The sequence below is a fragment of the Lepidochelys olivacea genome, assembly GCF_965140295.1.
Source record: "Lepidochelys olivacea isolate rLepOli2 genome assembly, chromosome: 13".
Classification (NCBI taxonomy): Eukaryota; Metazoa; Chordata; order Testudines; family Cheloniidae; genus Lepidochelys; species Lepidochelys olivacea.
In genome coordinates this window covers 7,289,355-7,314,473 of record NC_140423.1, presented here as the reverse complement: position 1 = coordinate 7,314,473, position 25,119 = coordinate 7,289,355, and the positions used below count along the sequence as shown (strand labels likewise).

At 43.9% G+C, this 25,119-nt stretch overlaps 1 protein-coding gene across 1 annotated transcript in view; it reads left to right on the top strand.

Moving 5' to 3' along the window:
• Positions 1-25,119, top strand: part of COL9A3 (collagen type IX alpha 3 chain) — a 72,120-nt gene that overhangs the window by 40,021 nt on the left and 6,980 nt on the right. The window contains exons 17-28 of the mRNA XM_084646037.1: positions 1,655-1,708; positions 2,799-2,852; positions 4,130-4,183; positions 5,306-5,350; positions 6,490-6,543; positions 7,264-7,317; positions 11,921-11,974; positions 13,334-13,405; positions 17,494-17,529; positions 20,407-20,451; positions 21,553-21,585; positions 22,535-22,681. Of these exons, the coding sequence (XP_084502163.1) occupies positions 1,655-1,708; positions 2,799-2,852; positions 4,130-4,183; positions 5,306-5,350; positions 6,490-6,543; positions 7,264-7,317; positions 11,921-11,974; positions 13,334-13,405; positions 17,494-17,529; positions 20,407-20,451; positions 21,553-21,585; positions 22,535-22,681 (702 nt within the window). The remainder of the gene's footprint in view (positions 1-1,654; positions 1,709-2,798; positions 2,853-4,129; positions 4,184-5,305; positions 5,351-6,489; positions 6,544-7,263; positions 7,318-11,920; positions 11,975-13,333; positions 13,406-17,493; positions 17,530-20,406; positions 20,452-21,552; positions 21,586-22,534; positions 22,682-25,119) is intronic.

Below are 25,119 nucleotides of genomic sequence, written 5' to 3'. Positions count from 1 at the left end.
AGATCACTGGATAAATGCTAAGTAGTGGGAGTTATTATTTCTGTGAATCAGAGTGTTTAAAATATTACTGCTGCTCTTAAAACAAATCTAGAAAAGATCTTTAGAAACAAACTTTTCTTCATGGAAAATAGTGCACTTGTGCATCTATTATATCCAGTCATAGGTCAGAGCTTTCGACAGGATGTTTCCTCGTACACAGTTTAATCATTTGTCGTATTTTTTTTTTCTGAAGTTTGGGTTGGAAGAGGAGTAGAGTTTAGCAAGATTTCTATACTCCTCCTAATCCTTTTTCTTGCTCTGCTCCATTGGTCAAACTAGTTATTTAATCCTTGATATTTCCCATCAAGCAGGGCTCTGGTGAGTGGGAGGAAAGCAGGGATATTTTCCCAGCCATTCTGGGAAAGCTGAGCTTTAAGGCTCAGATTTGTGATGGTGTCTAGGCATTCTGCTGCCAAGTACTGCAAGGTCTAAATGACCTACTCAGCTACATTCCATTTTCAAAAGTGATTAAGGAACCCGTATCTCACTGAAAATCAATTGGACTTAGGCCCCTAAATGCCTAGCCATCTAAGAAACTTAGGCCTTAGAACACTCGGGGCATGGCTACACTTGCAGATGTAGAGCGCTTTGAGTTAAACCAGCCTTCGGAGAGTGCACTAGGGAAAGCGCTGCAGTCTGTCCACGCTGACAGCTACAAGCGCACGGCATGGCCCCATTAGCAGCTCTTGCAACAGCCACAGAGAGCAGTGAATTGTGGTAGCTATCCCAGCATGCAGGTGTCTGCAACGTGCTTTTCAAATGCGGGGGGAGGGCGTGTGACAGGGAGTATGTTGTATTGTATGTGGGGGGAGAGAGAGTGGGTTTTCGGGGGCGCTGAGAGCATGTCAGCATGCTGTCTTGTAAGTTCGGACAACAGCAGACACCCCCATCCCCTCCCGCCTCTCTCTGTCACTCACAGCATTCCAAAGTAATGGTTACTTTGTCTTGGAGCAGATAAGCAGCCGGCTGTCAGAAACGCAGCTTTCAAAAGGCATATCCGTATTCCTGCAGCGATTCCAAAACAATGAGAAGAGTGGCACATGACTTAAGGGGATTATGGGACATTTCCGGAGGCTGATCAGAGCGCAGTAATGCAATGCCTCCTTCACACTGGCACCTGGGCATTTCAGCCAAGGCACAACAAGTGTTAATCTTCTCACCGAGGTGGAGTACCCGGAGCGCTCTAGCCGCGGAGTCAGAGCACTCTGTGCCTTGTCAGTGTGGATGGGTAATGAGCTAGGGCACCCGGGGCTGCTTTAATGAGCTCTAATTCGCAAGTGTAGCCAAGCCCTAAGTGAAGTAACACATAAATACCTGTAAAAGTGTGGGCTTATGGGCTCGCAGCTTGATTCAGCAGCCATTGATGTCAATGGGAGTTGGCTCGTTTGGGTCAGGCTGCTGATGCTGAGACATGATGAGCACACACCTTCTGCTGGTCTTGTGCTCTAAATGAGCTAGCTATCCATCTGTGGATAGCTCAAGGTCAAACACAAACTGAATGAAATGAACCTATACTGTTAAAATTTGAATGTTGAATTTATTTAACGCTTTTGCCTAAAGGCTGTTTCTCTGGATATTTTCAGCACTGGATGATAAATGACTTGTGTGTTTCTAGGGTAGACCTGGACCAAAAGGATCGCCAGGGACCGGTGGACCCATAGGAGAACCTGTAAGTCAGATTTTAAAATGACAAGTCTCTCTGTTCCCTGGTTCATGACTTTACAATACAGCAAATGTCAGAAGAGCTTATGTTGTTTCTGTTTGATGTAGTCTCCACATCAAGGGCTACGTTTTCAAAGTCGTCCGAATCTGATCACTGAGGGTCAGTTTATGAAACCCATCCTCATGTTCAAGCCCAGAGGTGGTTCTGTGGAATTCAATGGCAAATTTCCCTTTGACCTCAGTAAGTTTGGCCCAATGGTTAATTTGGCCCATTGCAGTTGGTGGGACCATTTACCTGACTGCTCCCTAACAGGAGTGAAGGCTGCACAATCTGACTGTACAGTTACAGTTTAATGGCGAAGCAGCATTTCCACAGTCAGCTGTCTAAATGGGAAGGTCTGCAAACTTAAAACCTCGCAGGGCTAAATTTTAGAGGATGCATTTGAAAATGTAACCCTGAAATGTAATATAATCAAATCACTTACTGGTTCTGGCTTAAAATTTAAAATATAATGGACAGTAATGATGACATTGGGTAACTGAAGTGTACGTGTTTGTGGAATTTGTTACTGCTGCGTTATCTGGAATTAGAATCTCTGGGCTGTATTTTTATGATCTAGAATTTATATTGTGGTTAAGAATAGATGACCTGCAACATCATATCCAAAGTTAGTGAAACCTATAACCAATGGTGGAACTTATTGCTCATTAAGGCTATGTCTACATACTGTGGTAAATCAACCTAAGTTACGCAGTTGACGTAGCTTAGGTTGACTTACTGCGGTGTTTATACCGCGCTGTCTCCCGTCAATTTACCTTACTCTTCTCATTCTGAGTGGAGTACTGGGGTCGACCGGAGAGCGCTCTGCCATCGATTTAGCGGGTCTTCATTAGACCTGCTAAATCCACCCCCGGTGCATCGATTGCCAGAGGGTCTATCCGGCGGTAATGTAGACATAGCCTAATACTTTTGGAGGACTTTGTAATTCAACACTAAAGGACTGACCAATTCTAATATGTTTCTGAACCTTTACATGAGACTTTGCAATCGATGGTGCCTGTGTCACAATCTTATTCTGCATTATGTGCTTATTCAGGGCATGCCTGGCAAAGATGGACGAGATGGAACACCTGGACTCGATGGTGAGAAGGTTTGTGAAATTCTATTTCAACACCACACAAAAAGATTTCAATTGCTGTCATCCACCGTGCCCGGGTATAGGCTTTCCTGGAGAAAAAGCAATGTTTGAAAGACTTTGGCTCAAGAGAGAGAATTCCTGTAGTGTCACTGAGGCAGAAGCAGAAGATAGTTCACACTGATCACCCTGGGAAAATCCCAACAAGAAATTAAACCCAAAGATTGTGTGATATAATGAACAGAATTAACTGATATTACCAGGGTTAAGTGACAGATCCTGATTACACAATGACTAATTCTAAAGCCACTTATTTGTGGCGAAACCTGCAGTATAAGGGGTCTCCTTACAATAAATGGTTAATGTCTTTTCAGAGCTGTTGGTGGAGACATCCTTTTGTTCTCATCACTTACAAGGAAAGTGCTGTTAAGTGATAGAGAGTTAGACGTGTAACTGTGAAGTTCAGATTTCTGAAGGAGACCCTGGCAGGTGATCTCATGGAACTGTACCTGTTGGTCCTGGGGAAAAGAGACAGCCTTCACATGTGAGAAATTAGCAACTGTGGGTAGGGTTTTCAAAAACACCTAAAACAGTCAATGGGGAGTTGGTGCCTACCTCCTCTAGGTGCTTTTGGAATCTCATCCTTTGTGTGCACACAGGCATTACTCTGTGCAATTACCTATTTTGCACCTTCAGATGCCAATTTGTGCCTGCATGTGGGTTTTGCAGACACAACAGGAGTACCCGTATTTTGACAGGTGCACTCCCCTTAGAATTGTTCAGGAATGAACACAAAGGTCTGGTTCTGATCTCGCTGACACTCACTTTGCATCAATGTAACCTTATTGATTTCAGGGGAGTTATTTTTCTTTATTTACACCAGTATGACTTAGACCATTCGTAGGCCCTATAAAAGTTTAAGGCCTGATTCTGATCTCGCTAACAGCCATGTAAATCAGGAGTAATTCACTGAAATCAGTGGAGATGCACTGGCTTGAAGCTGGCTAGTGAACAGAGAATCTGATCCAAAAAGTCCAACTTTGAACATTGAACTTAAATGTTGGAAGGTTTAGGCAACTCACTGTGTGGTATAATAATAAAAATGGGCACAGATTTTCCGAGGGGCTTTTCTAAAATCACAAGATTACAAGCGAGTCTTGGTTCTACAAATACTGGGTGGATGGGAAATAAACCCTACCTGTAAAATGTCTCTTTTCTGAAGAGTTGGCCCTGACTAATGTGAATAGCATCAGATCAGTCGATTGTCCATCTTAACCTACTGCTGTTTACAGGGTGATGCTGCCCGCTTCGGTCCTCCGGGAGAGAAGGGGCCAAATGGACTTCCTGTGAGTATCACAGTATCGTTGCCATAAAAGAGTTGGAACATCTTGCCCAATGTAGGAGTGATACTTCTCTGTCATTTGATGGGGGTGGAGGACACACGACCAGCTATTTCTCACCTTGGGCCAGATTTTGGAAGGCTTTGAGGCATCCAACTCACACTGGGAGGTTCCTAGATGTCTTTCAAAATCTGGCCTCTTGTCTCACCATGTCTCTCAAACCTCTAAGCCCATGAATAAGACTTTCTCCCCATGGTGCAATGTGAGAACGCCAAGTGTGCGTGCACAGTATATTATACAGACTGGAAACAATCTGGGATATTTGCACAGTAAATCATGGCAATAAAGCTAGAAACATGGTTAAAGAGAAATTATCTGATCCAATCCAGCTGCAGCCAAAAGACCTTTGTTGGGGCTTTAGGATAAGATAAAGTGATTCTGTCCCCTGCAGTTGGTGATAATCAACTAGCAACACTCCAGATTCTAGTGTCAGTCACAGCTGTGTCAGTGTGATGTGACTCAGTTGAAAATGGAACACCTCCTGCCCCATTGCCAGCACAGTGGAGTGGCTGAACCCCTAGGCAAATCGGCAGGGTGTTAGTATGTGTCCTAATATTTCAGAAATAAAACACAGAGGAAAAATTTTAGCATCATAATGATATTTATCCCTTAGCCTAAGGGCTAAGGATTGGAAGTCAGGAGACCAGATAGCTACAGTATTCCTAACGCTGACTTACTCTAAGATGTTGTTGGCCAAATTATTTCACGTCTCTGGTCTCCAATTTCTTCATCAGGAAAATGGGGATCAAAATTCTTACCCCTCCCGTGCTTTGTAAAGCTTGTTGAGTATTGTTGAATGAAAGGTGCTAGATCAGTCTCAACTACTATTATTATTATTATTGTGTTTTTCATGTTTGTCTTTCTTTCCCATTATCGTCAGTGGGAAGTGCCTGGGTAGCATGCTGGATAATGAACTAGAGGGTAATTTCTCCCATTGTTTCCACGTGGAAAAATGTCTCTAATAGAAACTAATGTCCTGTGATTCTAAATGCCCATATATGTATAATCAGAGAGTAAATGTTATTTTCTACATACTGCAAAATTTCTGTTGTGATTTTTTTTTTCCAGGGGCTACCTGGAAGACCAGGTCACAAGGGTCCAAAGGGTGAACTAGTAAGTGAAGGATGAGTTTTCACTGGGAAACTATTAAGTGTGTCATTTTAGTGCACTGCAATTTTAGGCCCAATCTGGCAAACACTTACACACATGCTTAATTTTGAGCACCAGAATGGTCTCACTGAACTTAAAGGGCTGAAAACACAGGCATAAATATTTACAGGATTGAGTCCTTGGGGATCAGGGCCTGCATTTCTTTTAAAAACTGACTTGCTTGAATCACCTGTTGAGGTGACACAATGTGGATATTCTGCTCGCTGTGCACATTGTACCTTCTCAGGTGTTTCTCAAAAGGACTTTTGAAGATCTCACTTTGATAGGTATTTCAGGAAATTGAAATGCAAAAGTATAAAATACACAGTTCAGTCTCCAGTGAGTAAATATCCAGTGCTGGGAGTTTAATCATGGAAAGATCCCTCAAGTTTCTTGAGACAGTCTGCTTCAGTTCCAAAGACCGCCAACGGACCTCTGATAATCCTACCAGAGGCAGAATTTTGGAATTTGCCTCTCTGCTGCCAAACTTTCAGCCAGAAGTCACGAGACTTGACATGGCTGCCACACAATATGTGTAAAATAGCACTCAGTAAATCTGCATCAACAGTCCCCTTCAAGATAAGTTACAAGGAATCTTTACAACAATGTATTTAATTCCTATGCTTTGAGACACCAGGCTGGCTCTCAGCAATGTTTGATGAAAGAAAATCTGAAACAGATTGAGGCAACTCATCATAAAATTGCTCATTAAAGTGTATTTGTTCTGACTTTCCCTCCCTTTCAATCTTCTATCTAGCATCAGCCTCATTATTATTGACTATATACAAAGGCTACTAATTCGCATGCTTCAGGGTGTACACTAATCACTGGCTGAGGTCAGGAGGAAATTCCTCCCACTTATGGTGTTCCATAATATATTGGAAGTCCCAGCATGTGCACTTTAGCATAACTGTTCTATAGTTTTATATGCTACAAGAATTCTTCTCTTCTTGGAGTTTTATTGCTGTCTTTTAGCACGTTTTATCATCTCACCTCCCCAGCAAGACTTTAATTTCATCCTTTTCCTTCCAGCTGGTTGGTAGGGAAGTTACAGAAGTGACTGCGAAGTTCTGTCCAGTTGACTGTTTATTTTCCCACTACAGGGTAGTTCTGGAGAGATGGGAGAGGCAGGTCCATCGGGAGAGCCTGGTATCCCTGTAGGTATCTCCACATTTTATATATATCACAAACTCTATTCAGGGTCTCTTAAATTCCACCGCTAAGCTTGAGCTCATATGCTGCTTCTCTGGCACAATTGAGCTTGGCATATCGGTAATAAATGATATGAACCTCTCTCTCTCTCACACACACATTTTTTAGACAAAGATATCTAAAAACTATGTGTACACAGTGTGGTAATGAGGACTGACAAAACAGTCCTTCACTTGAGGATGTAGAACCATTATGTGTGATTTTATCTGGGGAGTTGGATGTAAGTCAAATGTCAGTTCTTTAGAAACTCAGATACTACTTACCCTACTGCAGTGGGGTCAAAAAGGCCAGTCTAGGGAGGCAGTGTGCCCTAGTGGATAATACACTGGACTGGGACCCAGGAAACCCAGGTTCTATTCGTAGCTCTGCCACTGGCCTGCTGGGTGACCTGGGCAGTCACTTCACGGCTCTCTGTCTCAGTTTCCCATTCTGTAAAATGGGGCTAATGATACTGACCTTTTTAAAGCAGTTTGAGATCTCTGGATGATGAATGCTATATAAGAGCTAGGTATTGTTGTTATAATTTATTAACTAGCTGCTACCCATGAACGGACAGTGATGTGAGACATGAACGATATATTTGTGTAATGGCTTTACAGTGGGTTGGGAAGGGTGGAGTTCCCGCTTGAAGAACAGCACAGGTGACTTTTTGATATTGTTGATAGGGCGATGCCGGTATCCCTGGTGAGAGAGGTGAGCCCGGACCTCGAGGATCATCTGTAAGTAGAACATTGCTTCTTCAAGTATAACCTTTCTGCAGTTAAAACACAGCTCCGTTATCAATCTTCAGAGCCACCATCGAGCTAAAATAAAAGGCTCCATCCTCTACCTGGCGTAACGTCCGTGGATTTACACCGGCAGAGAATTTAGCCCAAAGTAAATGGGCCAAGGTCTCCTCTCTTTTACCCCAGTGTAAATGTGGAGTAACCAAACTGAAGCCACCGTGCTTATTCCACATTTACATTGAGGTAACAGAGAGGAGAATTCGTCCCATGTGATTCATGTGGCTGGTGCCCTTACAAGATAGCAGCTTGGACAATCAGCACCACCTTGATTTGGTAATAATATGGATTATTCTGGAATGCCCGGCCTCCAGCACTCTAAACGGGAAAGCCTTCCCTTTTAGGTGTCATTCAGAGATTCTAGGGCCAGAAGGGACCACTGTGATCATCTAGTCTGACCTCCTGCAAAACACAGGCCAGAGAACTGCCCCAAAATAATTCCTGTTTGAACTAGAGCAGATCTGTTAGAAAAAACATCCAATCTTGATTTTAAAATTGCCAGTGATGGAGAATCCACCACAGCCCTTCGTAAATTTTTCCCATGGTTAATGACCCTCACTGTTAAAAATGTATGCTGTGTTTCTATTCTGAACTTGTCTACCTTCAACTTCCGGTCGTTGTCTGCTAGATTTAAAGAGCCCATTTTCAAATCTCATAGCTGTACAAAATGTTTACAACAAAATTTGAAATCCTACAACTCACCTAGGTTAGTTACAGCCTTGAAACTTGGAAGAGGTGTGTCGAAAGGTTTACAAACATGCAGGGAGCCCATTGCACGCTTTTGTGCAAAGTTTTGCCCATTTATGGTTTGCATTAAAATCGCACAAACCTCATGACCGCACAGTTTGATGCAAAAGAAGGTCACGTTTGAGGCTTTTGACAAAATTTCATTTTGGGAGTTCGTTCAGATCCCGACACTGAGACAGCACAAACCTGTGGGGATTTTGAAAAGGAAGCTAACGTTTGTATGAAATGAATCAGTGGGGTTTTGCCCAGGTCTAATCGCCTGGGTTTTTCCCCTCACCTGTAAATTGTAAAGAATTTCTGGTTTGAAGCATCTCGTCCAATCTTGGGTCCAAAACAGGATGCTTCATATCCATTCTCAGCATTGCCACAGAGCACAGGGAATAAAGAGCTATAAGTACTGTAATGAAGGAAGTCTACAAATAATTGCATTGCTGCCCATTGGGTTCCTGCAGAGAATGGTGTAAGATTAAAAAAAACTGGCTTTGTTCACAAAATTAAAAATTCCAGGACACCATTTATTTTCCTGTTACACCAACCAGTGCTGCTCTTGTGGCTGGGCCTGAACTTACAGGGGGTTTTGATCTTCTTTAAGTATTTTTGAAATCAGGAAGCCTACAGGAAGTTTAAGGTTTTTTTTTTTGTAGGTGCCGCTTGGACAGAAAATGAGCAGTTTAATAAGTTATTGTTCTAAACAGCTTGCTCTTTAAACTTCTAAGAAAAGGGAAATAAACTTAGAGATACAAAAAATATTTGTTTTATGTCCTAAAATTTCAAAGTAAAATTGGGCAGGGAAAAAAATAGATATTTGGTTGGAAAAGCACCAAAAACAAGGAATGTACTGTGAAAGGGAAAGGGCCAGATTCTCATCTCAGGCCTCATCTATACAAGAAAAGCCCCCTGGTTTAACTACATCAAGTTAAACTGGTGCAAACCTCTAAGTCAGGTACACTAACATCAGCTTAACCCACGCTTATTTCTACGAACGTGTCAGTAAGTAACTTATGCAAAATCTATATGAGAAAGGGTTAAACTGGTGTAAGTGAGTCTACATTAGGAGTTTGTACTGGTTTAACTAAATTGGTTTGTTTAAACCCGTTCACTTTTCAAATATAGACAAGGATTTATTTATACCTGTGTGACTGCAGCATAACTCCACACACATCAGTGGAGATCAGGATCTGGCTTAGACTATTTAAAAGAGTTGCCACATAATATGTCGTCCTTTTCAATACCATACCATTTTGTAAAGCATCTTACCGAAAACTCTAGTAGAGATGTAAGTAACACAGTTCTAAAGTTAAATGAGAAAATGAAAGCAGAAAGAAGAAATGAGCCATGAAAGTGTCACTGTAGTCCGTGGAGTGGCTGTATAAAAATGGCACGATTTTACTTAATTAGATCTGCTGATTGGTTTATTCTAGATCATGTCATCTTCCTTTAAAAGATTAAGGCTGGGGAGCCATGCAGAGCCAGCACAGCTATGGGAGACGGATCTAGATTTTAATCAGACTCTCAGTAATAGAGATTCTGTTAATGACGCACAAACCAGAAAGACCCCAACCGGGCATCTAGATTCCAGAGTGAGTGTGTAGGCCTGGCAGCTAGAAAAACGGGCTTTTTCTTTTTTAATTTGTAAACTAGTAAATCTGATACAGTCACTGAGTGAAAATGGCATTGTGAGGGTCCCCACACATTATCTAACAGTCACTTTCATGGCAGAATTTCCCCTACGACATAAATTTTGCTCTCTTTGCTTCTATTGCATAATGGCAAGAGAGGGTTAACAGTGATTCAAATGCTTCTTTACGGAGAAGTTTATCTTGCGATTTGTATTTTTCTGATAAGTACACTGCACCTATCTTGGGAAATCATTACTCAGAAAGAAAAGTTAGACTGTTTAAATGAGAGAGAATTAATAGCATATGTGAAATTCTATTCTTCGGGGCCCTGATTCAGGAAGGTACTAAGCATGTGCCCAGCTTTAAGCATACACATGAGTCCCATTGACTTCAGATCTTACTGAATAAAATGGTGCCATTTTTACATGGAACTGCTCCTATGCTTAAAGATGGGCACGCGCCCAAGTACTTCACTGAACTAAGGGTCTGATTTTTGATCTCACTGATAGTGGCTTTACTCCAGAGTGCCTGTGATGTCAATTAAGTTTTTATTGATTTAACACTAGTGTGCCATCATGACTTGTATAATATCTTATGTGCTTGGGGCAAAAAAATATGTTGGCGTCTGACAACAAACATAACGAGTTCTCTGTATATTTCCAAAGCTGCAAACAAGGGGTAGCATCTTCAGACTCGCGTAAGTCCCCTTAATTTTACAATGGGATTTTTGGCTCTGAAGTGACTTAGGTCTTGAGAAAGTTGTACCCAATGACCTTGGAGCAGAAATCCCATTTTCAAAAGTGACTTATTGCTTAGTCTTTTTAGGCTCCTAAGTCATTTAGTCACTTTCAAAATTTGACCCAATATCATTTGTGTGTGTTTTATTTTCTCAATAGAATACAGCGTCGACTCTTGTATGCAGCTGTTAATTTTCTATTAGAAATGTTTTTAGCTGGAATAACAGAAAACACAAAGGGCTGCATTTTCAAAACTCCTGATCTAGGTTGCTGGTGCAAAATGCGCCTGCACAAACATACATTTTTGCAATGGATGTGATTGCCAGTTTTGAATGGACCAAGGCATGCACTGGATCAAGCTTTTGTATTTGCATGTGTGTATTTCAAGGGGGCAGGCTGGACACCCAAGTTCCTGACTCCCAGAGGGGCTGCATGCTTTCAGCTCCTATTTGCTTCACTTGTAGTGGTGGACGCTCAACTCGTCTGGAAATCAGGCCCCAGGTTTTTAAATTGCCAACCCACGCAGTCTGTTCCTTTAATTACCAGTCTTCTTCCTAACTTCATCTGACAGTTCAGTAAGAGTTGAAACCTGGTTCAGTGAATTAATTAGCTTAACCTGTATGTAATTAAATATGTGATATATAGTTAGTGCTACAGTTGCTTGGAACTCCATCTACCATTGACCCCCCCCCCCGCAAAAAAAAACCCAACAAAAAAAACCAACCTCTTTCCCAGCAGGCATGCATGTCAACCTACTAAGAACAAAATGATCTGTGAATTGGAAAAGGTGCAAAGGGATTGTCTTGTGTTTTCAGTTCCTGTGACTTAGAATTTTATCTCATAAAGATTCTGTTAAGGTATAAAAAGCCTTGGCCACTTATTTGAAGGTCTGCCCCCCATATTAACCCGTAAATCGCAAGGGGATTTATATCCTTCACAAAAGCACCATTTAGCATGTCACGGTCAGAAAGCACCCACTGATTTCAGTGGGATTAGTCACGTGCTTAAAATTACACACCTGCTTCCCTACCTTGCTGAATCAGGCCAATTAACTGTATCCATTTGGAACTGGAGTGGCAGGTCTGTACTGACTTATTTTCAGGGCTGTGTGTCTAGGAGAAATTTGCTCAGCACGTGTCCCACTGTGCCTATCTCTAGCCAGGGTCACTTAGGCCCTGGCATTCATAAGAACCAAATGAATCTAAGCATCAAGTAAAATAGAAATAATCGTGACTGTTAATGGTAATTCTGGGAATAAAGTTCAATAAGCAGCGAGCTGCATTATAATGGCCATCCATCGGCATGGCTGTTAGGAAGACTTCTATACCACAGGACTGGCTGCTTTTTGTTGTTACAACAAAGGCAATTTAATTGTGTTCATGACTCAATTGGTTGTGAATGATCTTTCTTAATCATGCTTATTCTTCTCTTTCTCAGGGCGCACTTGGTCTTCAAGGCCCATTGGGAGCCCCAGGTGTAAGAGGCTTTCAGGTCAGTAAGCTAGAAATTTGGGTAATTTAGCACACACCAGGTTATAGTCATTTGGTGTCCATGCAAACTTTTGGCCAAGAAAATTGGGTGATAGTGACAAATTATTGGAGGGACCGGATATCAATTAATCAGAACATACTTAATGCCTTCATTAACATAACACAGTGAAAAGGGAAGCTAGGGAAGAGTAGTAGCCAAAAGATTACTATATCCACTGCAAGAACAAACACTCTCTTTATTTCACAAATGCAGAGGAAGTCTTTTAGATCTGATCATTTTATATCCTTCTTCACGTGGCTATTCCCAACCCACTTGTCTTGAGTGTCCTCTGTGCTAGTCCTGCGGACCCCTCCTCTAATCCCGTCACCCCCACTCCCAAGACACTACATTGCAGCCACTTTCCCCTCTCCAGCCACAAAGTGGCTAGAGCCAGGTCTACACTACAAACTTGTGCCAGCATAGTTACGTCAGTGATGAGCTGGGGTCCCAAACCAACAAAGCCCCAAGTGGAGACGCAGTTATACCGGTTTTGCTAGTATAACTTACTTCACTCGGGGTGGGGCTGGATAGCTATGCTGGCAAAAGTGCACTTTTGCCACTGTAAGCTGCATCCCCAGTAGGAGAGCTTTGCTGATATAGTACCGTGGTATCGTTGTGTCGGCAAAGCCTTCCAAGTGTAGACCTGTCCAAGGATTCTGCACAGAGCCTGAGCAGCAAAACACCTGAATTGTCCAGAGGACCCACTCTGGAGCATCATTAAGTGCTTCCTTATCTGCAGCCATCCAGCTTCTGTTGTCAGGGAGAGCTCAGACCCAAGCCTTTCACATGGCTATGCAATTGTCATGAAGAAGCCAACAGGCCAGCTTTACATGGGTGTTTTTATAAAGCTGCTTTGAATTCAAAGATCTGCAGGTTTTCAGAGAGTTGTCAGTGTACTGATCACACAAAGCAGTAAGGGCTCCATCATCCATGGCCCATGGAGACTCGTTGTACTGAAGCTTCATTGCTTCCTAACTCCCAAATTTGGTTCTGCTGGTGTACCCAGATGGCCTTATCGTGGCAGCTAAGCAACCTATGCTAATGCCATTGATGATCTGCAAGAGATTGGGCTGGTGTACCTCAAAATGCCTTCCCCCAGTAAGAGGGGAAGGGTAGGGCTAGCAACCAAGGACATGAGGAAGGAGAAGAGCGGTACTGGGGTCTGGAAGGACAGGGATAGTGGTTGGGACTCGGGAGAGTAAAGAAGGAAAAGGGGAATCTGGAATTAATTACTTTGTTCAGGAAATCAATATGGAGACTGGTGAACTCTTGGGACATTAAAAGGTGCAAGGACTTTTCTTTCCTTTGTTTTCCCTTCAGGGTCGCAAAGGTGCCAGTGGGGAACCTGGACTCCCTGGCCCTACGGGGATTCGTGGTGAATTTGGTGACAGGGTAAGCAGAGCTGGGCAGGAAACATTTGTACCATCCTACAAAAACTTCTGGGGTCTCAAACAATGTTCCCATACCAAATCATGGTGTAATGGAGCGGGACTCACCTGGCGGCGCCTCCTGCTGCTCGTCTACGGGAATTAGCATGTCAGCCTCTGGGGCACCCTCTGAGTCTGGTGATCCACCTTACCACTGGGCCCGGTCCCTCCTGGACCCTGGTGCCCTTATCTTGGGTGCTGCCCCCTAGCAGTACCCGCACAGTTCTGGGTCTCCCCCTCCCAAGGGAACCCCCACCCACTATCCCCACCTCGCCTCAGTCTTAGGCTACTGCTAGTCACCAGCTAGCCCCTGCTCCCTGGGGCAGACTGCAGTATAAGTGCCACTCATCATAGGCAAGGGGGTTTGGACCTGCTGCCTCTGCCTACCCATGGCAGTCCCTGCAACCCCCTGTACCTAATAGGCCTTCCCAGGCCTGCAGCCTGGGGTTTTCCTAGGCCAGAGTTCCCTGGCTCCCTTGGCCTTTCCCCAGCTCTGCTCCAAACTAAGTCCTTGCTTAAGTCCCTGCAGCCAGGCCTTTCTCTCTCTAGCTAGAGAGAGTCTCTGCTGGAACTTCTGGCTCAAAGCCTTTATAGAGCCAGCTGGGCCCTGATTGGGGCATGGCCCCCAGCTGCCGCCACTTCCCCCAGTCAGCTGTGATTTTGCTCCCTTCCCCTCCCCAGCCTTCTACAGGGCTTTTCCAACCCCTTGAGGGCTGGAGCTGGTGCTCACCCCGCTACACATGGTGAAAAGTCAAAATCTTGAAAATGTTCATGAACCAAAAATCTGGAAACTGTTTTGGTTCAAGTCAATTGAAAAGTTTTGTTCCGATTTTGACCTTTTTTTTCTTGTTAAAAAACATTTTTTACTTTGCTCCTGAAAGGATGGCCTGAATGAGAGCAGCCCTCACTATACCCCCTCCCGGCCAGTTCCCTCCACTTTGAGTGATATATTGGCCCTTTATGGGGACCCTCTGACAGAGAGAAGATTTCCCACCACCGGGGACTATGTCTGCAGGGTCTGCCTGTCTCTGCTTGGTTTAATGTATTAGCACTTATTAATTTTTTCCCTAATTGTCGATTAAGCAACAAAGCAATCTGTTTGCTCATCGAGATTTTCCACAGGCCTTTCAAATAGGTGTAACTATTGCCCATAAATCGGATGATGCTAGTGACAAAAAGTAAACCCAGCAGAACTGCACTAGCTTGTGCTCCCTGCCAGACCGATGGTGGAACACAACAAACAAACATCACATGTGGACTTGGCAGTGCCCCTTACAATTTTTAGAGCCTCACTTTGAACCTTCAGTTTTATACAGATAAATAACTGGGCCTGCAACAAACTGCAAGTGGTAGCAGTTAGATACCTAACTTGCTGGCTTGCAAGGGTAAATGTCATTGGATGTCTACATTTTACCATTTGCAATTGCATTCATTGCAAGTGCAAAACTTCTACTGCAAAATTAGGGACGTTGTAGCTGAAAATCAAGCACACACTACCATTCAGCTCATATAAATAAGAGAATAAGAAGGTCTAATGCTTGAGACCTGGGTTCAATTCCCTGCTCCACCACAGACTGTGACCTTGGGCAAGTCACTTACCCTCTCTGTGCCTCCATTCCCCTGTAAAATGGGGATAATAGCACTTTACTGCCTCATAAGGATAAATTAAAAACTGTGAGGCACACAGATACTATGGCATAAGGGGCCATATAATATCAAAGATAAAAGAGCCACCTGGATAGGCCAAGTTCTTACGTCTTGATATTTAGGTTCAACTGATTAATAAACTGAACCATTCCTTTATGCTTCCTGATGTCAGCCTCAGCAGGATGATCATGACAAATCAGGCTTTTACTAATCTATTGTTAACAAACAAACAAACTACCCGCAATCATAGGAGTTAGAGCTGGAAAAGGGAGGGAAATCATGAGCTAATCAGCATTTCCAGTGCTGCATCTCCATTCCTCGAAGTCCCATTATGTTTAGACTGAATAGTTTATTTCAACGAGATTTTCCAAATCCCAGCCAGATTGGACTATTTGTTTGCAATGGACACAGAGCCAAAGTGGGTTTACTATACCTGCTCTATATGCAGATTTCATCAAAGTGCAAACTCTCCATGCTCACAGAAGAGCTGCATTTTAGTAATTTAGAATATTTAATTAGGACTTTTAAAAAAAAAAAAACTTTTTTTTTTCTTTACAAACGGAAACATATCTGGGCCCTGCAAGGCCAGAACTTAAAAATAAATTCAGCGGTTGGATTTAAATAGAATTATCCTCACTGAAAAGAAGCCAGGAGGGCAAAGATGAATGTCAGTTGTCCATGGCCTGCAGGAGAACAATAGCTGTGTGTTCCATGGCTTCCTTCACTTCAGCTTTTAGGTAAAGTCTCTCTGTAAATAATCACCCCTGGGCACCAGGGATTTCACAATGGACCTCTGTGTTAGACCTGGAAGACTCATGTGTTGAGATTTATGCTTCTCAGTCACAAGGGGCTCGGAGTCTGGATGCTACAACAGCAGGCGTACTGTAGAAACAAGGATCGCTGCACATGTTCAGAGAATCTCCACAATAAAAAAATGTATTTTTGGAGAGGATGCATCCCTTTAAAACCATGGCCCTGTTAAAAATGAGTGAACCAAGAACAAGTAACTGTTAAAAAAGAAGCAGCCCTGTCACAGGGTTTGGGGAATAAAATTCCATTTGCCACTGGTTCATTTAAAAAGAAAGTTATAAATACCCAGATTCATTTCTGCCTTCTGGCTTGTTACCTCTGAATTATTTTAATAGGGAAATTTTTTTATAGAACTTTCCCTTTTTTAATTTATCTCCAGAGCTTGACTTTAATGAAATGACACCCACTAATTCTATCACGTTGTTCTGCTGGAAGTTTCTAGAGCCAGATATGAAAAAAAATCACATATTTCCCAATTGCCAAATTGATGAATGGGCCATAAAACCGCTGTTCTAAGACTACAATAATTGAACCCCTCCAACAGTGCATTGCAGAAAAGACCAAGGTCCTCAGAACTCGAAATAGCTCCCGGCTGTGTTAGATGGATCCAAAGTCACAGGCCAGGGCTGCAAATGTATTGCTTCGTTCTCCTTTTGAATGCTAACTAGGCATGGTTGTTCTTGGAATGTTTCTTCAGACTGGCTAAATTACCCCTAGGTTTAGTATTACAGCTGCTTGGTTCACTTTTTATTCCTATGGACATCTGACCCTGCCACTTAAAGCAGGATACCAGACGAGGTGGGTCCCTTACCTGCAAGTTCCCAAGTCATGCTTCTCTGTGGATGCTGAAATCAGGAACAGCTAACCCTAAACCCTGGTGAAAATTGACATAGTAATAGAGGTCTTGCAAAAGTGTTATGAACATTAACTAGTCTTGGAACAAAAATCCACTCTCCTAATCTATACCACAATGATAAAAAAAATCTAAGAATATTTTACATGCCCGGGGGAAGGGAGGGAAAGGAACCTTACCGTGGGGTGAGCGAGGAAGGTGAGTCTGATGTAAATGGACAGAATTAAATGCACGTCATTTTAGTTTTGTTCAGTGAATTAACAAGGACAGTATGAATAGAGCGTCCCATAAAGAAAAGCCTTACAATGACCACAATTTACTGTTAGCGGCCACATGGAATGAACAGAAGGCAGGTGGGGAGGGGCCCTCAAACACTGAGACCCGCTTCATATTTTTAATGGCTGGCAGGTTGGATGAGTTATGGGGGAGATGAGGTGGGAGAGCCAATTCAGAGAAGGAGACTGATGTGTCGTCTTGTGGCTTATGAGTACTGTAGCTGTCAAGAAAGAAATCTGGACCACAGTGACCGCAGAATCTTGCTGCAAAACAAACTGAACGCTAAAACCTCTTGTTGATTCTAAGAAATACAAATGAGTTCTGATCCCTGTCTAGCCTCTTTGTTTTAGCTGGCAATTACAGGATTAGTTTCCCACCCCTCACTGTGCAAGTGAGCATCCGACTGTGCTAGGAATGCATGGGGAAAGAACAGTTCCCTGCTCATTCTCCCTTTTTCTTGTTAACAGGGTTCTGGTGGAGTTTCTGGCCCCAAAGGTAACCAGGTGAGCCAAGGGTTGGTCTTTCCTTTTCTGGTTATTTTCCCATTTTATTCAACTAATATGATTTAACTGTAGCTTGATCACAGCTATTCAATAGCATTACCAGCTTTCCTCCCAATTAGAATTAACAGGTTATGCAGCAGACCCAGCCAATGTATTTTTCATCTGGTTCATTTTTGTGTGTGCTCAATGTACTTTATTTCAATAAAGGTATCTTGAAATGCCATGCTCAAGATCCTTTGGGTCTGTCTTCCAGTCACAGGACATGGCAAGTAAACTGCTTGGGGCCACATCTTGCTCACCTAACTCACACAAGTCGTCCTGTAGTCTTCAGGGGGGCTACCCACGTGAGTGGTCAAGCAGGGTTTGCTCCCAATGATTAACTATGTAGGGACGAGGAACATTTAGCCCTTAATAAACTTTTGCTTCTAAACGTTCATGTTTGGATTGAAGCAATTGATGACCTTCCTTGAAATATATAACTTAGACCAGTGGAGGAATGTGATTTATCTCTGCAGAAAATGGAATGCACTCCCAGCAACGGTTTATAAATTGCAATCATGCCTCCTATCCGCTTTTGTTGCTTTCTAAGGGCAGGATCAGTCTAAGTTCAACAGGGTCTGCGAAGCCTAAATCTAAAGAAGACTTTTAGTCCCAATCTGTACCATCAGCACAATGATGATGATTATCAGCTGTAACTGTGTGCAATACCCAAGCCATGTTGTCGTGCTGTTCTGAGTGGCATCTGAAACGAGTAAACCCTGCACATACCAACGGGTAGCTCTGTATGTACTGTATTGTCTCTATTCCTACCTGAATAACAAGCGCCATCTGCTGGCTTAAAGGAAAAGGGATTATATATTGCGGCTTAACATGCCCACACAGAGCTATTCACCGAAATGGCTCTTGGGAGACTTTCGTCCTTGTATGAGTCCAGCTCTGAAATAAAGCTGTAACTTAATAATTAGCCACCTGGTTTCAAACACCATTGGAAACATCCAGGCCCGATTTTGGATAGACCCCAAGTTTGACTGTTGAAGTTTAGATTTTATTTTTGTAAGGGTCTGTGACTAGTTCCCTTGCATGCACTTTATTTCAGAGGCTTGCTGTGATAATTGGACCTACAAATTTACCCAAATGGTGAGCTTAACTGTGAAAAGTAGGTGTAAGTTCATAAGATGTGACAATAACCTAATAACAGATGTTGATGGGAAAAGGTACAAAAGCACAGAGAGACTGAATTAGTCCAAACAAAAAGGCCTCAAGGACTGTGTTGAAATAATGCTTGGAAAATTGGACAGTGAGAGACCAAAAGTCAATGAACCAAAATTGGTGTGTCAGAAATTAGGCCTAATTGATGGGCAAAATAATGAGGGGGTGGACTATTCCACCCATCACTCTCTTTTGGGGTCTTTAAAGAAAGAGAATGTGGAGAGAAAAATTGGCTACTGGAGTGAGCTTCACCATCCTGGCTGCCACCCCCACCATCTCCTGGGACCCTGGACCTTCTTCATCCCAATCCTAAAAGTTGTCTTGACCAAACCAGGCCAAAAAACGGAACCCAAATAACACTGCCACTTCCACCGGCTCCAGCTAAATCCCAAATATCACATGGGACTTGAAACTTTGTCTTTCTCTCTTTTCTCCTCACCCATGTGTCCTTTTCCTTCTCCACCTTTTTCTCCTCTTTCCTATCCCTCTCCTTTTTCCTTTTGTCTAATTAAAGTCTGGTGTAGTTGGCCAGCACTGCTGTAAACCTGTGACCAGAAAGGGGCAACTAAAATCAATGCCCTAAACAGCCCATTGCTGGAATAAGTTTGCCAGCTCTCAGGTGACTAATAAAGCAGTATGCTGTGCTGTTGTTTTTCCAGCGGAGAGGTTGCAAGTGAAAGTCAAACACCAGAGATGGAAGCTGTATTTTCTGTATTTGCTGTTCTTTTCTCTCTTCGTGTTCGTCTGTCTGTCTCGTTTAGTTTTCTTAAGAAATGGGATCAGGCTTTAACAGCAGCAGCAAAGAACGCTCCATCCCATTTCAGCAAACTTCTCTTTCCCCCAAAAAGGACAGTTAATACCATCTTTAATAACATCTAAAAAACCTGTCAAACAAGGGGTTTAAAAACTAAAAACTCTCTCCAGCTAAAATGAATAAATTAATATATATTGTTAAAATGAAAGCCTTACTTAATACTTTACATTTCAAATGCTTTAATTTTTTCCTTCTTTTCTGTATCTTTAATAAAAGGTTCAAATAACGTTTAATGGTTTGCTAAGTCTCTGTATACCAAACCTTTAATGTTAAACCGTAACAGGGTGGTCTTAACACCTTAACTCTTTAGGCCCATGTATTCCAGCTGAATTAATACAACCAGCTGCTTTGGGGTCACATCCTGGTTTTAAACAAGGAATTTTGTTTGATGAACAGACTTAACATAGAACTCTCTTCCTGGAGCGAAGAGTGTTTGTTAACTGTGGACCGCTGTTTTGGCTGCATTGGCGCTCCCCAGCACTTGCCAGGTCCCTGTCTCCTGTGGGTTCAGCCCTTGCTCAAGTCGCTCTAGAAGTACTTTTTTGCTACAGCGAGTTTGAGGCAAAGAGCTCCTAGCTCTTGCAGAGGGCTGCCTGTTACCTGGTTGCCATTCAGAGCAGCAGAACCGCTATTGTGGAATGTACCAGAATTTTGCCATATCTATTTTCCAAGTCAGAAAACTTGCCCACTGTAACAGCAAGAAGGCCCTGGATCCTCTTTGCTCCCAGTCGGAGTTGAAGTGGCTGAAGTGGGCCCTGACAGAGTAAATCCCACTTGGAGAGCGTAGCGCATGTGTGTGAATAACCATTGCAGACCCACTGGTGAGGTTCTCACGTGTTGTGTCTCATTTTCAGGGCACTCCTGGAGCAGATGGCCTGCCAGGTGACAAAGGGGAACTGGTAGGTGTCATTTAAACAAAACAAAATGAACATCTCAAACAGTGGGAGCCCAGAGATTAATGAACCAGTGACTATTAAAACCTGCCAGCGCCGAATACCCGAGGGCTCCAAAGGCTAGTTACGCTATCGATTGTGAAAAGAGAACTGTGTCCTGTGAACCAAACTGAGTATCCCGTTCTCCCTCAGCACTGTGCCCATTTTGGTTTTACTAGTAAAACTGGAGGAGGGTTTCTCACGTGCAGTCGACAGTCACTTCTGTTCTCGGGCATTTGGACTTTCCACACCTTGGTTCAATGGAGGCTGTCACTGCCAGGGAGCTAAGTTCAGCCCTGATGTATGTGAGTCTCACGATGAATCCCTGTCTATAGAGGTGAGGAATCCTCTAGTTTTACTAGTAAAACTAAACCGATCCGTTAAAGTGCTTCCACCCCTGAACCTGTTTTATCCCCTTACCTTGAGCCCTCCACCCTACCCTTGCAACCACTCTTGCTGCACCCTACCCTCCAGCAGTAAGAGGAATTGCACTGCTGAGCAGATGAACCCAGCACTGTTCTGCAGATCTTCAGGGGTCCAGTGTTTCTCAACCTTTCTGGGCTCAGGATCCGTTTGTACATGTTTATGGCTTGCCGTGACCTGGGGGTGGAGGTGCTGGAGTGGTTTCAGTCGGATCCTGCCCCCTAGTGTGTGTGGGGGTTGGGTCCTGCCTGGCACTCACCCCGCAGTGACGGCTCCTGTGCTGTGGGGCTGGCTGCGCTTGGCTCTCAGCATTGCAGTTGTACGAGTGGAGTTGTGATCTGGCTCATGGGGTGACCAATTTTGGGGCCCGACCCCCCCCCCGAGTTGAAAGATACCAATGGGGTTATCCTACCCCCTGTCAGTGCCCTTTGGCTTCCTTGGGCTATGTCCCTGTTTGCAGTATTGTTTGCATTGATGTAGGACCCACAGACCCTGTTCAGGAATCCCGTTACATTAGCTGTGGTACACAGCGGTGGTCCCTGCTTCCAAGGGCTTAAGGATCTGCTTTTAGATGTTTACTTTGCAACTGATTATTGTTCTTTAGAGAAGAATAAAATCAAACTTCCCCTTTTTTTTTTTTGGTAGGGTCCTTTTGGCCCCCCGGGACAAAAGGGAGAGGTAAGTGTCATCCATTTCAGACTGAGAGTCACAGAAATGTTAAGGAAACAAAATGTGCTTGTCACATCCCTGTGTAGCTTCTGATCTCATTGGGTTATGCAGCATCAAGGGTGGCATTGTCTTTTATTTGGGGCTCTGGTCCATTAATATAGCCATTAGGTGACCCTTGGTGTTGACCTTTGATTTTTCATGCACACTCTGGGGCCAGTCTTCAAGGATGGGTACCGAAGTTCTGTGTGTAAATCCCACATCTGTCAGTGGGAGTACAAGCTCAGCAATGCAGAGTGGGGGAGTGTGTAATGAGCCCCGTCCAGCAATGCACTTAAGCACAGGCTTAACTTTAACCACAGGGGTAGTCCCCTTGATTATTGCTGAAAATGCCTAATGTGGAAAACCATTTATTCAGAATTCTTAGCATGTCACTTCGTGTTTCCCAACCCTTCTTGATGAGACAGAAATTTGGCCCTGGGAAGGCTAAGATAAGCAGCACCCTCGAGAAGGTATTAATTGCTCTGGCTATAATGCTGACATACCACAAGGCAGGAGCAGTTAGGTCTCCATGCTTGAAATCAAAGGCCCTGTCCACGCTACAGTAGAAAGCAAGCGAGAATCAACACTGTTGGTTCTGACATGGTTTCTCTTCTGAGAACCAGGCTATAAATCTGCTAGTGTGTGGCCTGTTTATGTCACTAGAATGGTTTGGATACTGTTGCTGCTAGCACTGTTTGAACTACAGCATGGATATGGCCTAAAGCACGCATACGAATCATGATCCACATGTAAACCCATAAATGCAAGATGAGGAACATACATGGTCAGCATAGCTGCTATGTCAGTAAGAGAGAAAACAAGGGAGCTGGAAGAAAAGCTGAACTAAGAAATACTGTGGAAGGATAACAATATGCTGAGCCTCCAGTTTTAAGCTTGTTTGTTTTTTCTTCCTCCTTAGTCAGGAATAAGAGGCGAACTGGGTCCTAAAGGTATACAAGGACCTAACGGGACTTCTGGTGTGCAAGGGATTCCAGGTCATCCAGGACCTATGGGCTACCAGGGAGAGCAAGGTATCCCCGGCATTACTGGAAAACCTGGCCCTCCAGTAAGTATCATCTGTTCCTTGAGCACCGTCCTGCATTGGAAATGGATGAATGGGTAATAGGCAGTACCGGTTACGCTGGACTTTGGGTGCAGGGTTGACTCTGTTTAGAATAAGTTTACAAAATAAGTTTTTGCCCCTTTGTTCACTAATGGACAAGTCTTACAGTACTTGCAGCATCAGTAACTGTGATGGGTATTATGAAGCAAATCAGGCTAACGGGCTGAGAGGAAAGATCTCCTTTGCTATAAGTCAGTAAAGAAGAGGTCCTTAATGGCAGAAATAAATAAAAATGCCAGCCTCTGGGAGGCTGGATGGTCAGGGAATTTGTAATAGGATATGTAACTTTGTAACTCTAGGTTGCTGTTCAAATCTGGTGCAGGGGAGAAGTGAATGAAAGTTACCATCTCATGGACATTCAAGGTATGTCTACACTGCAATATAAGCCCAGGGTTCAAACTCAGGCTTAAGCCTAACCCCAATTCTGTCTACATACAAATCACATTAACCCTGGGCTCAGACCCAGGGTCCCAGGACCCCACAGAGATAGTGGGTCTGACTTGAGTCAAGCTGGGACCCAGGGTTCAAGCCCTATTGCTTTGCAGTGTGATGTAGCTCCGCTGGACTTGTGCTCTGGAAGTCTGCCAAAAGTATCCCACAATCCACAGGCCAATTTTCTTTGTCCTCTATATAGTCAAGTTTTGTGGACGGTCCAGTTTTCCCACACTACACCATGAACAAACGGCGAGAGTGGCCACATTCTAGGAGGGCACTAGGAAGTCTGGGATATGGGTGAAAGTGAGCCCGGATAATGCAGCGCCAATGCAGCAGACCCAAGATGAAATCCAAGGTTCAACAATTCCTACCCTGGGATTACAAATGTGTGTAGACCAGAAGTGGGCAAACTACGGCCCGGGGGCCATATCCGCCCTCCAGATGTTTTAATCCAGCCCTCAAGCTCCTGCTGGGAAGCAGGGTCTGGGGCTTGCCCCACTCCAGCTGGGGAGCAGGGTTGGGGTCTTGCCCCACTCCGCACGGCTCCCAGAAGTAATGGCATGTCCCCACTCCAGCTCCTATGCGTAGGGGCAGCCAGGTGGCTTTGCATGCTGCCCCCACCCCAAGCACCGCCCCCGCAGCTCCCATTAGCCGGGAACTGCAGCCAATGGGAGCTGTAGGGGAGGCTCCTGCGCACAGGGCAGCACACAGAGCCACCTGGCCGTGCCTCTGCATAGGAGCCGAAGGGGGGGACATACCGCTGTTTCTGGGAGCTGCTTGAGGTAAGCGCTGCCCGGAGCCTGCCCCAACCCCCTCCCATGCCCCAACCCTGATCCTCCTCCTGCCCTCTGAACCCCTTGGTTCCAGCCCGGAGCACCCTCCTGTACCCCCAATTCCTCATCCCCAGTCCCACCCCAGAGCCCGCACTCCCAGCCGGAGCCCTCCTGCACCCCAACCCTCAATTTCGTGAGTATTCATGGCCTGCCATACAATTTGCATACCCAGATGTGGCCCTTGGGCCAAAAAGTTTGCCCACCCCTGGTGTAGACCCTCAAGTCCTAGATTAACAAACCCAGAGTTTGTTAACTTGAGTTCTACTAACCCTGGGGTTACATTGCAGTGTTGACATACCCTCAGAGGCTTGTGTGAAATGTGTTTGGTGTTCTCAGTCCAGTTTCCAATGGACAAGTGTCCACACCACCAAAACTACATCACAGCTGGTATTAATGGGTTTCCTTGGGCTAGTCCCATCAGAAGGACCAAAGAAATTAATAGGGTATGGAGACTGAACTACCTGCTTGTCCCTCCAGAGTAGGGTTGAGTCACACTGAAATAGTGTTGAAGAAGAATGCACTGACACTACTTATGTTACTCCTGTTCTGTGAATAAAGATAGACTATCTCCAAGGCTGTCAATACAGCACTAAAGTAACAAAAAATGTAAATGGATAATAGGAGCTTGGCCTGCCTTCTATAATTTGTCTTAAGGGTAACACTAAACTCTGTAAGTCTCAATTGCTAAGTGTTCTCAGAGGGCAATTGGTTTCAGTGTGTTAATGTTGGCAACTGTTTGGTCAGATCAGAAAAGAAAAGGCCTAGTCCAGTGGATTTTAACATTTAAACATTATGGGCCAAGGATTAAAGGGACTTTTAACCTGGACTTCAGCTTTGCAGGTGCAAATGACTGTACCCAGAATTGCAAATGAGGGCACAAACATGAACAAATTAAAGGTCACCAGCATTAGACTGGCTTCTCATTTTGCACTTCCACCACTGGCATTTGTGCATGCAAATCAGGTAACTGCACATCTAACGAGCAGATCTGCAGAAGCAGTTTATTTGTACAAACAGGTGCACACACAAAATTTGCGAGCACAGAATTAAGACCCATTTCCAAAAATGTATACCTTTTAAAGATTAGTTTCCTCTCAATGTGATGTGGTGTTA